The 17,807-nt window shown below is 48.0% G+C and overlaps 1 protein-coding gene across 5 annotated transcripts in view; it reads left to right on the top strand.

Annotated features, from left to right (window-relative positions):
• Positions 1-17,807, top strand: part of RASA2 (RAS p21 protein activator 2) — a 157,569-nt gene that overhangs the window by 102,536 nt on the left and 37,226 nt on the right. For 4 of the 5 annotated variants that reach the window (XR_012232444.1, XM_073576609.1, XM_073576607.1 and 1 more), the window contains 5 exons: positions 83-184; positions 2,242-2,398; positions 12,201-12,545; positions 13,729-13,803; positions 16,286-16,409. Coding sequence is in view for 4 of the 5 variants with exons in the window: in XM_073576609.1 (XP_073432710.1) it covers positions 83-184; positions 2,242-2,398; positions 12,201-12,545; positions 13,729-13,803; positions 16,286-16,409 (803 nt within the window). In the remaining variant the exon portion in view is untranslated. The remainder of the gene's footprint in view (positions 1-82; positions 185-2,241; positions 2,399-12,200; positions 12,546-13,728; positions 13,804-16,285; positions 16,410-17,807) is intronic. The other variant, XM_073576608.1, reaches the window with a different exon arrangement.

Below are 17,807 nucleotides of genomic sequence, written 5' to 3'. Positions count from 1 at the left end.
ACTAAATATCTAATAATGTTTTGAATCCTCTTAGTGCTTTGTGATTTTGTCTTTTACTGTAGTGTTCCCATTACTTTTCCAGAGTTGACCTGTGGAATAATGGTAATCTCGCACAAGATGTGTTTCTAGGAGAGCTCAGAATCCCGGTGCGAGTGCTGAGGAACGACTCGTCCCACCAGGCATGGTAAATAACTCCCATCAGACGATTGGTTCGTCAGGAGGTATAGTTGATACTGTCAAGCAAGCGTCTTGGTATCAGGCATGAAAATTGACAGTATTAACTATACCTCCTGATGAACCGCTACGGCGGAGAAACGCGTCCGGGGTTCTTTACACACATAAGTGACCATTTTTTGACTCTGGTTATCTAATTGTATACCCCTCAAGTGGGACTATTTATACTCCGTATCATGCTCTGCAATCAGATTATGGGTCACAAGGTATCATGATGTGGATATAATGGATTTTTAATTTATGTAAATATTTGTCTGTTATCCTGCACTAGTCCTAGGGCATTTTGATTTTTCATTCCTGCACCATCTGGACATTGTTTTCCCTCCTGTCACATTAGGGACAGTTAGAGAAGTGAGGGACAGCCCTCGTTGAGTGGGGGCGCCAATATCGTACTTTTAGGGTGCCAACCTCCACAGTCAGGCAGGTATCAGGCTATATTTTAGGGCTGTGCAGCATTTTAGAATAGGTCTTTTTTGTCATTATGGCATTTGCCAATAATTCACTGGGAAGGTGTTTTTTAACATTGATCTGATTAAACTGCTTTTTAAGGGGATTTGTATCATCCAGTCATACCTGTGAAATTTAAATATGGCGGTGATCAGCTGATGATCGAGCAATTGCATTCTAAGTGCAGCCTAAAAAACGGTCGTTCTTCCCACGACTCCATCGCCCATCTCAGCGTTCACCGTACACATGTCGTTAAGAAAGACCACCATGTAGGTCTAAGCGTCGCACCATATTCTGTTTTCTTGCGGCTGGACCTTAAGAAAGAAAACCACTTGAGCATTATCCATTATTTCTATGTATGTGCTGAGGTTTCTGAGTTGATGATATGACTGGGCAACAGTCACTTCTTTAGGGTACCGTGACACCTAGCGATGCACCAGCGATCCCGACTAGCGATATGACGCGTTCAGGATCGCTGATGCATCGCTAGGTGGTCGCTAGTGAGCTGCCACACAGGCAGATCTCACCAGCGACATCGCTGGGGACGGGGGTCGCTACTTACCTGTCAGACGCGGCGATCCTGCGTCCTCCCGCCCGGCTCCACGCGTCGCTCGTCGTCACAGCAGGAAGCGCCGCAGGAAGTGGCCGACGAGGAATGGTCCAGCAGCTTCTCGCGCGATCAGCGATAACCAGCGGGGGAGCCGGTCGTTGGTAAGTATCAGACACAGCAATATCGCTAGTAATATCGCTGCTACGTCACAAAATTGGTGACTTTACAGCGATATTGCTAGCGATATCGCAGTGTGTAACGGGGGCTTTAGTCACAGAGCTGACTGCTTCATCTCAGGCTTAAGAGAGGACTACATTTCCCACAACACAGTGATGGCCCCCACAGCATCCTCAACACAGTATGATCCCCAACAGTGTTATCTACCTCAACTCCCAAACACAGAATGACTCCCACAGTCCGTAAAACACTGACGGATGACCCCCACAGGATGATCCCCCTACAGTACCCTACACAACACAGTATGATGGCCCCCAACACAAAATGTGGACCTCATCAGAATGATCCCCCACAGAATGAAGATCTCCACTGCACCCCAACACTGAGATATCGGACGGAGGTCGGGGGGACAGCTGCCACACTCAACCTGTGAGGCCCTGCTTCCAGCCCTTTTCCGGTCCCTTTCAGGAAACAGGAAAGCAAAAGGGTTGGCAGCACAAGCTCGCTGGTCACACTCCCCACCTCCGTCCAATGTCTCAATTTTTCCCAGGTCTGGTTTAGAGAGGCATGGAGAAGGAAATATTAATGATATCCGCTGCATCAATATGTCACACAACCAGTTGCACTTTTCCGGTTACTGCAATCTGCCTGTGTACACAGGCTATTAAGGGACCACTGATCGGTAAAGGTTTAGTGCCACTAGGTGGTCTGTGTGGATGGACCCTTGGATCACCAGAGCTTCCTTAGGCATTGGAGGTATGGGATGTTCATCCTAGCAGATTTTACATTACTTCCGTTCTAACCTCGTTGCTTCTTTTACTTTCCTTCTTCAGGTATCTGCTCCAGCCAAAAGATAATGGAAGCAAATCCTCAAAGTACGATGATCTGGGGTCGCTGAGGCTAAGCATCTGTTATACAGAAGACTATGTGCTGCCTTCAGAATACTATATCCCACTTAAAACCCTGCTGATGAAATCGCCTGATACTCAGGTAGAGATGTTGTGGCTTTGTGGAGAATGACGTCTTCATCTGGCAATGATTGACTTGTTTTACTTTTTCACTGGACAGAGGTTTTGCAAATATTGCAGCAATAACCGTTTATCGAATCATTTATGTGTAATTATGGCTCTGTTCTCACCAGCGCCATACCGGAACCTTATGCAAATTGCCTCTTCAGTGAAGAGAACTTGAACTCTATAGCGCCATCTGTGGGAAGCAGCAATCCTACAAGTCATTATTGACCCTTGCAGTATGACTTAGGATGAAAGCTAAATCAGAATCTCAATTTGCAGACATAGTGTTTCGGGGTATTTCACCTTGTCAGTGCAAAGTATGAGTTCAAGTCTTTTTCCTCTCTGAAGAGGCAATTTGCATATTAAATTTCTCAGAGGAGCATTGCATGACAAATAAGCCTCCTTACCTTGGCATGCTAGAGCCAGTATGCCACTCTCCGCAAGGAGAAATGTAACCCCTGAGACCTTAGCCCAGAGCCTCTCACCTAGCTAAATCAGTTCTCGTACTTTGCGCTGATGAGGGGCAGTACCCTGAAACACCATGTCTGCAAATTGAGATTCTGATTTGGCTTTTATCCTAAGTCATATTGCAAGTTGTTACACCGCTCCGCCATACTCACCCGGCCTCCGCTCCCACGCCGCAGTCGCCCTCCGCTCCCACGCCGCAGCCTCTCTCCACCCGACGGCCGCGGCGGTCACCTGAGACAGACCCGCGACCGATGCCTTCCCTGCATGCTATGCGCATGCGCCATAGGCCGCGGCCGCGCCTCCTTCCTGCTTCTTATGCTCCGGCTGTGCCCTGACCCGGAAGCACATTTGGACCAATGGCTGACCAGACGGGGCCATATCAGGCCGCTTCCCCCTGAGGGAGGCGCCTGATCGTTGTGTTTCCTGACACTCTGGCCTCGCTCCATCGTGCACACTCTGCTCCTGCAGTTCCTGTCTCGGCTGCTCCTCACAGCAGCTTCTCAGTCCTGCTACCCGTGTTCCTGTCGTCCTACTCCAGTCCTGCCTTGTGTTCCTGCCGTCCTACTCCAGTCCTGCCTTCACTGTTCCTGCCGTCCTACTCCAGTCCTGCCTTGTGTTCCTGCCGTCCTACTCCAGTCCTGTCTTCAGTGCTCCTGCCGTCCTACTCCAGTCTCAGTCTTACTCCGGTCCATCCTGAGCCGCCCCTCTCGGTACCGGCTACCGTGGTACTCGAACCCCTGGGCCTGCTCCTAACGGTCCCTGTATAGGGGTCGGTTCCACCTGGCAGCTCGCCCGGGGTCCCTCGGTGCCACGGTCCAGAGGGTCCACTCTCGGAGCTCCCGCTCCTGACCACCCACGCTAACAGTACGATCAGGCCATGGACTCCGCCGGTACTACGGCTGCTACCCAGAAAGAGTTGCTATTCCTACGGGAGAATCAGGGGCGCATTATGTCAATCATGAAGTCGATGGACACCCGTTTGTCGGCCTTACAGGTGGCCGATCCTGGAAATGCCACTCAGCTGGCCAGTCTCCAACAGGAGCTGGGCCAGCAGCAAGATACTCAAACCCACATTTTGTCCTACATGGCCTCCTTTGATAGTCGCTTGTCGGCCCTCCGGGCTGCCGCTGCAGTGCCGACTCCTCCCCCTGCGTCTGCTGCTCATCCGACGCCCCGCCTCGCCAAGCCGCCTCGTTTCACCGGGGATCCCAAGCTCTGTAGGGGGTTCTTAAATCAGTGTAGTCTCCACTTTGAATGGCTGCCGCAGCAATATCCCTCGGACCGGGCCAAAGTGGCCTTCATCATGTCCCATCTGGAGGGAGAGGCCCTTTCTTGGGTAAACCCGCTCTGGGAACGTGACGACCCGGTCGTTTCGAGTCTCCCGGTTTTCCTGGATACGTTTCGTAAGGTTTTCGATGAGCCGGGCCGGTTAGCCTCTCTCACTGAGTCACTCTTTAACTTACACCAGGGCTCTCTCACGGTCGGACAGTACGCTATTCGCTTTCGCACTATTTCCTCTGAGCTCGGCTGGAATAACGCAGCTTTGGTGGGGGCATTCTGGCGCGGTCTTTCTAGTAAAATAAAGGATGAACTCGCTGGTCGAGATACCCCGTCCACCTTAGAGGACCTTATCTCGCTGGCTACCCGCATTGACCTGCGCTTCCTGGAGCGCGCTCGGGAGTCAGTGAGAGACAGGCGCTCCTCCAGGTCAGTTTCTCCTTTCACTCAGTCGGCCAGCTCACGTTCAGTCGGATCTTCTTCCCTCTCTTCGGGTGAGCCCATGCAGATAGATCATCTCAGGTTGGCCGAGTTACGTCAGAGAGAGAGACGGGCACAAGGTCTGTGCCTCTATTGCGGTCATTCGTCACACTATATCCGCACCTGTCCTAAGAGACAGGGAAACGACTCCACCTAGGTCAGGTAAGAGAGGCCTTCCTAGGTGATGATGATGATTCCTCTCAACCCCTTACGATTTCTGTGCTTTTGGTTTCAGGAGGGAGGCGTGGTTCCGAGGTGGCCTACGTGGATTCGGGCTCAGCGGGTAACTTCATTCGGCCGGAAGAGGTAGACAAATACCAAATTCCTGTAGTCACTCTATCTAACCCAATTCAGATTGCCACCGTGGATGGCAAACCGCTACAGGTGACCGTCACCTTGGTCACTGAAGAGGTGGAATTGCAAATCGGAGCCTTACATCGAGAGAAGATAGCCTTTTACGTTTTACCTAAGCTCTCTCACGCCATTCTACTCGGTCTTCCATGGTTAAGGACTCATCAGCCTGTTCTCGACTGGTCTTCTGGGGAGATACTCCGCTGGGGGCACCCGTGCCAAGCTCGCTGTCTGACTCCTGTCCGCCTGGCGGCCGCTCCACGGTCACCTCCAGACCTCCCGGGTCTTCCTCCAGCTTACAGCTCCTACGCCGATGTTTTTGATAAGAAGGAAGCAGAGGTCCTCCCTCCACACCGGCCGTTTGACTGCCCAATTGAACTTGTTTCTGGTTCAACCCCCCCAAGGGGCAGAATCTACCCTCTGTCTCCCGTGGAGACCACCGCCATGTCCGAGTACGTCCGAGAGAACCTCGCCAAAGGCTTTATACGGAAATCCTCTTCGCCCGCGGGAGCCGGGTTCTTCTTCGTCAAAAAGAAGGACGGGACTCTACGGCCATGCATTGACTATAGGGGCTTGAATGAGATTACCATCAAGAACAGGTACCCTCATCCACTCATTCCGGAACTGTTTGACCGTCTCAGAGGGGCTCGGGTCTTTACCAAGCTGGACCTCAGAGGAGCCTACAATCTGGTCCGTATCCGTGCAGGTGACGAGTGGAAGACCGCTTTCAACACTCGAGATGGCCATTACGAGTACCTGGTCATGCCCTTCGGTCTTTGCAATGCTCCTGCAGTCTTTCAAGAGTTCGTCAACGAGATCATCCGGGATCTCTTGTACTCCTGTGTGGTCGTGTACTTAGACGACATCCTCGTCTTCTCGCCGGACCTCTCGTCCCACAGAAAGAGTGTCCGCCTGGTGCTTCTGCGTCTTCAGGAGAACCGTCTGTATGCAAAGATCGAGAAATGTCTCTTCGAACAGACCTCTCTGCCATTTCTGGGATACATTATCTCCGACGCTGGTCTAAGGATGGATCCCGAGAAGTTGTCTGCCATCCTCAAATGGCCTCGCCCCGTCGGATTAAAGGCGATACAACGATTCCTCGGGTTCGCCAACTATTACCGGCAATTTGTCTCCCACTTCTCCGCGATCACAAGACCCATTTCTGTGCTCACCCGTAAAGGGTCTACTTCCAAGGATTGGTCTCCTGAGGCAGAGGAGGCCTTTCTGTCCCTAAAACGGGCTTTCTCCACGGCTCCGGTCCTGCATCGCCCTGAGAGCGATCGACCTTTTGTACTCGAGGTGGACGCTTCCTCGACTGGTGCCGGGGCGGTGCTGTCCCAGAGAACCGCCTCCGGTCGCCTGCACCCTTGTGGCTTCTTCTCGAAGGCCTTTTCTCCATCCGAGTGTAACTACTCGATCGGTGACCGGGAACTTTTGGCCATCAAGTTGGCCTTGGAGGAATGGCGCCACCTCCTGGAAGGAGCTGTCCATCCTTTTGTCATCTTCTCGGACCACAAGAATCTGGCCTATCTCCAGTCTGCCCAGAGACTAAACCCTCGCCAGGCCAGATGGTCTTTATTTTTTGCCCGATTTGATTTCGAGCTCCGATTCCGTCCCGGCAGCAAGAATTCCAAAGCCGACGCCCTGTCCAGGGTCTTCCAACCACACGAATCCACGGAGGAACCGTCACATATCATTGATCCCACTAGGATCATCACCGTGGCTCCAGTGAACTGGCTTACTCCTCCGCCTGGCAAGACGCTTGTGCCAGAGAATCTCAAGCAAAAGGTTCTTCTATGGGGGCACTCCTCCAAACTGGCCGGCCATGCCGGAACTAAGAAGACCCTTGATCTTATCAAACGTCACTACTGGTGGCCCTCACTTCGCCAAGATGTACTCGATTTTGTGGCTTCTTGTCCATCCTGTGCAAAGAACAAGGTACCACGGAGATCTCCGTCTGGCTTGTTGCTTCCGTTGCCTGTCCCTACGGTTCCTTGGGAGAACATCGCCATGGATTTCATCACCGACCTACCCTGCTCTGCGGCTGCTCAGTCATTCTGGTGGTGGTGGATCGTTTTTCCAAGATGGCTCACTTCATCCCTCTGCCCGGTCTTCCCTCAGCGCCGGAGCTGGCCGAGATCTTCATTCATCAAGTCTTCAGGCTTCATGGACTACCTCGACGCATTGTGTCTGACCGAGGGGTTCAGTTTACCTCCAAGTTCTGGCGTTCGCTTTGTAAGCTTATGAACGTTTCCCTCGACTTCTCCTCGGCCTACCATCCACAGTCCATCGGACAAGTAGAGCGTACCAACCAGACGCTTACGGGATACTTACGCCACTTCTCTAACGCCCACCAGAACGATTGGGTCAGCTTACTCCCCTGGGCAGAGTTCGCTTATAACAACCATGCTGGTGAGTCTTCGGCCAAGTCTCCGTTTTTCATTGTTTTTGGCAGACATCCTGGTGTCCCTCTTCCGATAACCCCTGCCTCTGAGGTACCCGCGGCCACTGCCTTGTCCTCGGAATTTTCTAAGATTTGGGCTGAGACCAACACATCACTCAAGAGATCCGCTGATCAGATGAAGAACTATGCAGACAAAAAGAGGTTGGATTCTCCTCCGTATCGTGTTGGCGACAAGGTCTGGCTCTCCTCCAAATTCGTCCGACTAAAACTGCCCTCCTACAAGTTGGGTCCACGCTACATCGGTCCGTTTGAAATTCTGGGACGTATTAACGAAGTTGCCTACAAATTGAGGTTGCCTGCTTCGCTCCGGATCCCGAACACCTTTCACGTCTCTCTCCTGAAGCCTGTGGTGCTGAATCGTTTCCATTCCTCGCTTGATCTTGGTCCTCAGCCGGTGGGTGCCGACAACGTTTTTGAAGTGCAGGACATCCTCGCTGTGAAAAGGGTTAGAGGTAGGACTTTCTTTCTCGTTGATTGGAAGGGCTTTGGTCCTGAGGAGAGATCCTGGGAGCCTCGGGAGAATATTAATGCTCCCCGTATCCTCAAGAGGTTTCTTGTTAATCTCCGGGGGGGCGGCTTAGGGGAGGGGGTACTGTTACACCGCTCCGCCATACTCACCCGGCCTCCGCTCCCACGCCGCAGTCGCCCTCCGCTCCCACGCCGCAGCCTCTCTCCACCCGACGGCCGCGGCGGTCACCTGAGACAGACCCGCGACCGATGCCTTCCCTGCATGCTATGCGCATGCGCCATAGGCCGCGGCCGCGCCTCCTTCCTGCTTCTTATGCTCCGGCTGTGCCCTGACCCGGAAGCACATTTGGACCAATGGCTGACCAGACGGGGCCATATCAGGCCGCTTCCCCCTGAGGGAGGCGCCTGATCGTTGTGTTTCCTGACACTCTGGCCTCGCTCCATCGTGCACACTCTGCTCCTGCAGTTCCTGTCTCGGCTGCTCCTCACAGCAGCTTCTCAGTCCTGCTACCCGTGTTCCTGTCGTCCTACTCCAGTCCTGCCTTGTGTTCCTGCCGTCCTACTCCAGTCCTGCCTTCACTGTTCCTGCCGTCCTACTCCAGTCCTGCCTTGTGTTCCTGCCGTCCTACTCCAGTCCTGTCTTCAGTGCTCCTGCCGTCCTACTCCAGTCTCAGTCTTACTCCGGTCCATCCTGAGCCGCCCCTCTCGGTACCGGCTACCGTGGTACTCGAACCCCTGGGCCTGCTCCTAACGGTCCCTGTATAGGGGTCGGTTCCACCTGGCAGCTCGCCCGGGGTCCCTCGGTGCCACGGTCCAGAGGGTCCACTCTCGGAGCTCCCGCTCCTGACCACCCACGCTAACAGAAGTCTCATTAAAGGGTCGATATTGACTTGTAGAATTGCTGCTTCCAACAGGTGGTGCTATAGAGTTCAAGTCCTCCCCCTCTCTGAAGAGGCAATTTGCATATTACATTTCCCAGAGGAGCATTGCACGGCGAATAAGCCTCCTTACCTTGGCATGCCAGAGCTGGTATGTCACTCTCCGCAAGGATCCTTTTGGATAAATTATTAGGCTTATTGTGCGCTGCTGAGACCAAGATAAAGTCACCACATGAGAAACTTTTTAACTCTTTATTCCCAACGCGTTTCAAAGTGGAATATCACTTCTTCTTCAGGGGATGACATAGAGAAGTGATATGAAGAAGTGATATTCCACTTTGAAACGCGTTGGGAATAAAGAGTTAAAAAGTTTCTCATGTGGTGACTTTATGTTGGTCTCAGCAGCGCACAATAAGCCTAATAATTTATCCAAAAGGATCTTTATCTGTGGTCACGGACGTGAACCTCGGGCGTGCAGCAGGCTGACATTGATCTACATGCTTTAAACTATCTTGGAAAAGGTGAGTAGATTCCCTGAATTTATTTCATCTGTTACCCAGATAAGACCCTATTGCGCTCTTTCTCTCCTAAGTTTTATCTACTCTCCGCAAGGAGAAATGTTACCCCTTAGACCTCAAATAATGGAACCATGGCAGCTTTCCATTGGTTAGATGGTCAAAACCCAGCCAACATGGGTAAAGCAACATGGGTAAAGCAACATTCTTTTCCCTGAAAAGGCAGGGAGTGTGACAAAACAATAACATAACCAATACTCACCCTTTTAATCCATCACTCCTCTGGTTTTCGCTACTCTGTCTTCTTCCTGGAACCTTACTCTTTCGGTTATTCACTGGCCATGACTGTGATACTGGCCACTGATCACATGCCATCTGAGCATGTAAAAGCTCTGGCAAATCTCTGATTCATACTGCCCTTCTTGTAGATCATCATGAACTCCCATGACAACTCCTACTGCCATGAGCATCACTGGAAGTGTTGTCAGCAGGATAAGAAGATGAGAACCTGCATTTTCAAAACATGATTTCTTGTGAAATAAGATGTCCCAGTATCTCTAATATGTATCTTTGCATTGGTAAGGCTGGTCATGCAGTAATTCTCATGGTCATGTGAAATCAAGGCATGTGTCTCTAATCCAATGTCATTGAACACCTACACGTAGAACATCACCATTATTTCATGTGACCAGAGAAGTTGTAGATATTTTGCACGGCTCAGGTTTATCCCTATTCTATGGCATGTAAAGACATGTTTGATGATGCCCTGGCAACCATTGTACATTATGGCTGCATTAATTGATATCAGAGATGGCATCCGATTTCTTGACTAGAGGAACTACCAGAGGGAAAGTGGATTTAATTATTGATTTGTTCCTTGGAATAAATACTTCAATCAATTTTTTTTGTATGGTTTAAAATTATACTCTCCTGAACATTGAAATTGCAACATCAGGAAAGAAGTTATGGAAATCACAGGATGATAGACATGGTAATGATATGTAAATGGTGAAAAAATGGAAACAAGATTTTCAAAACCTTTCCATTTATTCATTATTCAGTATTGACTATGAGCACCATGTGCAGAAACCCCACACTTACACGTCTTGGCTAATATCAATGAGGTTTTTAATGGTCGTCTGATGAATGTTCTGCCACACTGAAGGCACATGGGAAAATGATCAAGATCCACTGCTGGCAGCTTCTTTTTGAGTTACTGATTAATGATGTCTTGGATGTGGGCCAAGTTTGGAGACACTACAGGCCATGGTAGCAAGTTTTGGCCACTTAAGCTGCTCACATTGTCATGAGCAACATGCGGCCTCGCGTTGTCGTATTGAAAAATGGCTTCTGGGACACTTTGAAGAAATGGCCGTTCCACCGATTCCCCCAAATCACTGTAACGCTAAGCTGATAGTGCACCTGGAATGAAGAGTAGAGAGGCCTAGTCAAGCAGATCTGGGGCGTCGTTTTTCAACAATTATAAAGAGAGCAGCCAGCAGTGGATCTTGATTTTTGTTTCCAAGTGCACTCAGTGTGGTAGAACATTGCTCAGACAACCAGTAATAACCTCATTGATAGCAGCCGAGGCTGTAAGTGCAGGGATTTTTGTACGTGGTGATCATATTCAATACTTTTTCATCCTTTACATATTACTGAAAAATGGCTAAGTATGGTATGGACAAGGCAACTGTTAGGTGGATTCATAACTGGCTTAGTGATCGGACCCAAAGAGTGGTCGTAAATGGCTGCACATCAAGTTGGAAGAATGTCTCAAGTGGGGTACCACAGGGCTCTGTCCTGGGCCCTGTATTGTTCAACATCTTTATCAACGATTTAGATGAAGGAATTGAGGGTAAACTGATTAAATTTGCTGATGACACAAAGCTAGGAGGGATAGCTAATACTAGAGAAGAGAGAGAGAGGATTCAAAAAGATATAAATAAACTGGAGAAGTGGGCAGCAACTAACAGAATGGTTTTTAACAGGGAAAAATGCAAAGTACTACATCTGGGCAATAAAAATGAAAAAAGCATATACAGAATGGGAGGAATAGGCCTAAGCAACAGCACATGTGAAAGAGACTTGGGTATACTAATAGATCACAGACTGAATATGAGTTAACAGTGTGATGCAGCAGCAAAAAAGGCAAATGCAATTCTAGGATGTATTAACAGAAGCATACAGTCTAGATCACGTGAAGTCATTATTGCCCTATACTCCTCTTTGGTCAGACCGCATCTGGAATACTGTGTCCAGTATTGGGCGCCACATTTTAAAAAAGACATCAACAAACTGGAGCAAGTTCAGAAAAGAGCGACCAGAATGGTGACCGGCCTGCAAACTCTGTCTTATGAGGAAAGGTTGCAGGATTTGGGAATGTTTAGCTTGCAGAAGAGGAGACTTAATAGCTGTCTACAAATATCTCAAGGGCTGTCACATTGTAGAAGGATCATCTTTATTCTCATTTGCACATGGAAAGACTAGAAGCAATGGGATGAAACTGAATGGGAGGAGACACAGATTAGATATTAGAAAAAACTTTTTGACAGAGTGATCAATGAGTGGAACAGGCTGCCACGAGAAGTGGTGAGTTCTCCTTCAATGGAAGTCTTCAAACAGAGGCTGGACAGACATCTGACTGGGATGATTTAGCGAATCCTGCTTTGAGCAGGGGGTTGGACCAGATGGCCCAGGAGGTCCCTTCCAACTCTACCATTCTATGATTCTACTAAAAACTGTATCCATCCAGCAATTTCCATAATTACACTACTTTTCCTTCTTTGTGTTGCAGCTTCAATGTTGAGGAGGGCATAATATACTGTTCACAAAGATTATAGAATTATGGTGATAGTCTTTGGTTTGCCTTTCTTTCAGCCCATCACTGCCTCAGCTGCCTTCATCCTGGGAGAGATCTGTAGAGACAAGAACGAAGCCATCCTCCCTCTCGTGCGGCTCCTTCTTCACCATCAGAAATTAGTTCAGTTTGTGACGACTATTGCACAGTTGGACCTGAATGACACCCAGTGCGTGCCCATATACACAGACAGACTACTCTGTAGTAACTCCTTCCACGATAATCATCTGTGTAATGCTTTGCTTTACAGAGAAGCCAATACGATCTTTCGGGGGAACTCTTTGGCCACTCGCTGTATGGATGAGACCATGAAGATTGTTGGAGACCATTATCTGAAAGTAACATTGAAGAATGTTATAGATGAGGTAATGCGTGAAATTATCAGGGATTCAAACGTCTATGCCTTCTTATAGATTTTTATTAAAATGATTCTCGACCCCCAAAAATCTCTATTTAAAAGGATATTCCCAGGTGTGAAAGTTATCATCTTTAACCCCTTCCAGACATGGGACCTACTGGTACTTGCTGTATGGGTTCGGCTTTATGTAGCGGGTTCAGGAACTGAGCCGGTTCCATACCTTTCAGGTGCCTGAGCTACCTGTCAATGTCTGACGTCGGAATGTAAATGACCCGATTGCAGCGCTTTTTTTTTTTTTTTTTTTTTTTTACAATTTTTTTGAATAGTTTAATCACTACAATTTTTTTTTAAAACTGATTTTGGGATCATTAATTTTATGAAATAATGAACTCTATAAAACGCGAAGCGCAAAGAGCAATTTGCATATTTTTTCACAACTACACCCCACTTTTTTTTTTTTTAAATATACAGTTTCTTAGTAAATTATATGTTGAAATGAATGGTGTCATTCAAGACTACAACTCGTTCCACAGTAAACAAGCTGTCATGGGGCTATATTGATGGGGGGAATAATTAGTTACGGCTCTTGGAAGGAAAGCAAGGAAAAACAAATACAAAAAAAGAGAGATAAAATTTTGGTTGGATTGCGAGCCATTGCTCCTCATTGTTTTCAGAGCTTCTAATACAACATTGCATGGTGATTATGAGCATGATATGGGGTGAGGAGCAGCACTGAAAAGCAGCTCCTCTGTGCAACAGTCTAATGTGATCCCTATCAGATGATGACAGGGGAAAGAAGATCAGAGGGTGTTGTACCAGTCTTTTAGTTTCTCGAGGATGTAAGCCACCACCAGAGGTGTGTGGCAGCAGATTACTCCCCTCTCCCAGACAGAATATATGCATTGCCAACGCATACCCCCAACATATGTGTATAGAGAAGCCAGGAAAGCTGTGGGCTGACCACTGTGAAGGCTGTACAGGTATAATCAGTGTGAACACAAAAGCCATGTAAAACCATGCTTAGAGAACAGTAAGATCATCAAAAAGTCACATGTACCATACCGTCCTAAAGTAATAGGTAAGGTATTTTTTTAGTTGCATCCCGTGGCATTTTGCGCCATATTTGTTTTTAGGTTACAAAAAATAGTGCTTTATGTTGATAAGCATTCTCACCCTTTATTCTGTTCTAGATATGTGATTCTCCCAAACCCTGTGAGATCGACCCCAACCGACTAAGGGAAGGTGACAATGTCGACAATCACAAGGTGCGTGTACAGCTTTCCTTGTAGTCTTGTTCCTTTCATGCCCCCACCATTAGAGTTGGGAGAATCAATTCGCTGAACTCTGGTCCAGCATCCTTGTAATTACACCTGACCGCCGGACAGGAGTGCTGATAATCTCCTAATCTCCAGGCATGCCCCATTCTTCTGTTCTCCTAACCTCCAAATATTCCCACCTCTTCTATTCTCCTGTCTTCCAGGTATCTCCTCCTCTTCTATTCTCCTAACCTCCAGATATCCCCACCTGTTCTATTCTCCTATCTTACAGGTATCCCTGCCCCTTCTGTTCTCCTATCTTCCAACTATCCCCACCTCTTCTATTCTCCTGTCCTCCAGGCATGCCCCTTCTTCTATTCTAACCTCCAGGTATCTCCTCCTCTTCTATTCTCCTGACTTCAAGGTATCCTCACCTCTTCTGTTCTCCTATCTTCCAGGTATCCCCCACCTCTTCTGTTCTCCTATCCTCCAGGCATTCCTGGCTCTTCTATTCTCCTATCTTCCAGGTATCCCCTCCTCTTCTATTCTCCTATCTTCCAGGTATCCCCTCCTCTTCTATTCTCCAATCTTCCAGGTATCCCCTCCTCTTCTGTTCTCCTATCTTCCAGGTATCCCCCACCTCTTCTATTCTCCTATCCTCCAGGCATGCCCCCTCTTCTGTTCTAACCTCCAGGCATTCCCGGCTCTTCTATTGATGAGCCGGTGTGGTGCGACATCATTGTGCTGTGACACACTTATGACATCAAACCAGATCTGCTAATCAGTAGAAGAGTCAGGGATTCAGGGAGGTGATATTTGCAGAGCCTCCGTCCAGCAGTCACAGAGTAATGACCTGGCCTATGCACCGGAGTCCAGCAAATGGATTCTCACAATTCTAATTCTATTACATCCTAATAAAAAAACAAAGGTACTCAGTCTCATCGTAATTACATCTCAGGCAATGTATTTGAGTGTTCAGGTAATAATGTAATAAAACAAAGCAATGTTATTTTTAGTTGTGTTTTTTTTTTTTTTTAAATTCTGCTTAATAAATCAAAATCTAGGTTGCAGTCACCAAACATGATGCAATGCAAAAGGAAAAAAAGGACACATGGATTCAGTGATGCAAAAATGGAAAAGGGAATTTTGTCTTGATTGGCAAAATTTACCATATCCTTAAAGGAGTGTGCCAAGAAATGTCAAAAAAGGTCATAAAACCACAAAAGAACTTTTGTACACCTGATACATCCCCTGCTGCTCTGGATATTTTGTTCAGTCTCGGTTTCCTGTGCTGCATCAATGACCTACCAACCTAGCGTCGGTGGTCTCATGTTGCGCCCCACCAATTTTTCCCCTTTAGGTTATTAATGCATAGATCACTTGATTGTATAAATTGCTGCTGCCTTTAATCAGCCATTAATGTGGTCCTTTCTTGCGCAGGACGCTGATTCTGCAGACTGATGCTCGTTCACGGCCAATATTCCATACAAATGTGTCCGGCAGTCATGTATCCAAACTCTCGTTTGATGTTTTTTCACATCTTTTTTTCATGGATTGTGTATATGTCGGCAGTTTATCATCCTGTGTAAACATGGAGGTGCTGCTGATCATAATGAAACCATATGGGAACAAACCATTGCACCAAGGATTGTTCACTCATATAGTGTCAGTGCTTGCTTTCTGGAAATGGAGCTAAAGAAGCCTCCCCGTAGGCTTGCTGGGCTGCTGGTCCGCAGCCATTTCTGAAAATCTGCAGCTGTAAAGTGGCCATTACTAACCAGTGAAGTGCAGCTGACGATATCCACCAGGTTTTCCATTTAGAAGCTGCTGCTATATTTTTCATATCATTAATCTTGTGCTACAGAGTTGAAGATAAGCAGGTGCACTGACGATGTCAGCCACCAGAGGGTGATGTGTCACTACAAGCGGTTTCCATTGCTGTTGTAGTGATGGACGCCATTCATTAATGGCGCATGGCTCGATTTGCCTTGGTGAAAGTATAATAATAATAATTAGGGATTTTTGAGTAGTATTTGAATTGAATAGTGTCTATATTTCATTTCTTTCCTGCATCCATTTCTGGCATTGAGTAAAAAAAACTGCAACAAAAACTGCCCTGTGCCCTAATCTGACAGTCAGCAGATGATCGGTGCTGGCTCAGTTACCATAGACCACATGTAAATGTCTGCTTTTGCTTTGGAAGGGTACGGAGAGTTTCCCTTATCTGTTCCTTTCCCCAAGCAGTGACCACTACACAGGAAATGTAGCATTACATATGACCAGTGAACGATTGGCGGTCCGTGTAATGCAGGTATGGTAGAGCTATTACGGCGCTGGTTTCTGGGTTATTAGTGGGGAATACAAGCGGCACCCCCATTTATGATATCCGTGTATGCGGACAGGGGGCCGCCTGGTGGGACAACCACCTTTTAGACAGCTGTTTTTCTGTGTGATCAATGTATAATGCGCGGTTGTTTTTTTTTCTCTACAGGATAATCTGAGACATTATGTGGACAAGGTGTTCTCGTGTATAGTGAAATCCAGCATGAGCTGCCCCACCGTGATGTGCGACCTGTTCTCATCACTACGACACATGGCTGTTAGACATTTCCCTAGTAAGGATCCGCTGGGTTATTCTAAGGAGCTGTGAAAGGATTATAGCAAGTGAATACATAATGTAGGCAGTAGTGAACGTGCTGGGATAAGGTGTTATATGAGTGTGCTCGGGTGCTGAGTGTCTTTGGTGCACTCGAATAATATGTTCAAGTTCCGGCGCCATGTCTCATGGCTGTTCGACAGCTGCAACACTTGCAGGGATTTCCTGTTCGTTAGACAATCCCTGCATGTGTTGAATCTGTCAAACAGCCGCGAGACACGCAAGTGCGGGAACTTGAACATATTATTCCAGCGAACCAAAGTTACTCGGTTAACACCCGAGCATGGTCAGATATCACCTGATCAGAGCACGCTCGCTCATCACTAGTAGGCAGTAAACCTAGTGGAGAGGGTTAAAGGGGTTGTCTGGTGAAAGCAAGTTATCCTTCATCCTCTGAGTAGGTGATGACTTGCTGAACGGTGGGTGTCCCAGCAGTAGGACCGGCCCTGATCGGCAGAATGGGGAACTTTTATCCCAAATACAAGGTTTAGCAGAGTGCTGACCACAGCTAAATTCACTCTGTGTGACTGCCAAAAAAAGCCGAACAGAGCGCCCAGCAGCTCAATAGGGAGTGATCGAGCATGCGCACTGCCGCTCCAGTCTAATGTGGATACAAGGTCTCCATTTTGGAAATGGGTGCCGGTCCCGTCACTCGGCACCCCACCGATACCCACCATCAAGTTATTACCTATCTTATTACCGGATAACTTGTTTTCACTGGTCAATTCGTGTCCACTTCTGTTTTCAGAGCAATTCTCAAGTGCACAGTTGAGAAGATGATGTATAAACGTCTATGTATGATATGTGCATTTATACAGATATCTATAAAGATTGAAAGGGGTTGTCCAGGGTTGACATAACTTTTTCACAATAAACATTTTCACCTGCTGTCACCATTGTGATTGCAGTGCAGGCTGCAGCGGTGGTGAAGGCTGCCGTCCGATGCACCAGGACCACTGAAGTTTGGGATAGTCTGCAGCGGTCCAGTGGTTGGAACAGCAAGTCATCAAAGAAACGCAGTGTTCCAGACGCCTGACCTGTGCAGGCAATCTCGGGCGTCTGTGGTCCGGTGACCTTTTGACGGCACAGTTATCACTACTGGAGCCAGAGTCAACCACTAGAGGCACTGCTCTGGATATACAGAGGTGTCAGGGGATATGCCTCCATTCATGTATGACAACCCATGCCCCCAAAAATTATAATGCCGGACAACCAGCTCAAGTTCATTATAAGAGATGTCTTATTAATGCTGGGATGTCAAAGACTTGCATGTGCCACTGCTTTGGGGGATTGGTTATAGACTGCGGCTGAGGTCGGAGTAGCAGGTGGGTTTCTAGGGCACATCCCATCCTGTTCA

This window comes from Dendrobates tinctorius, unplaced genomic scaffold (genome assembly GCF_039654945.1).
Source record: "Dendrobates tinctorius isolate UK_male_01 unplaced genomic scaffold, ASM3965494v1 ptg000049l, whole genome shotgun sequence".
In the NCBI taxonomy this organism is placed as follows: domain Eukaryota; kingdom Metazoa; phylum Chordata; class Amphibia; order Anura; family Dendrobatidae; genus Dendrobates; species Dendrobates tinctorius.
This window is presented reverse-complemented; position numbering and strand designations above follow the sequence as displayed.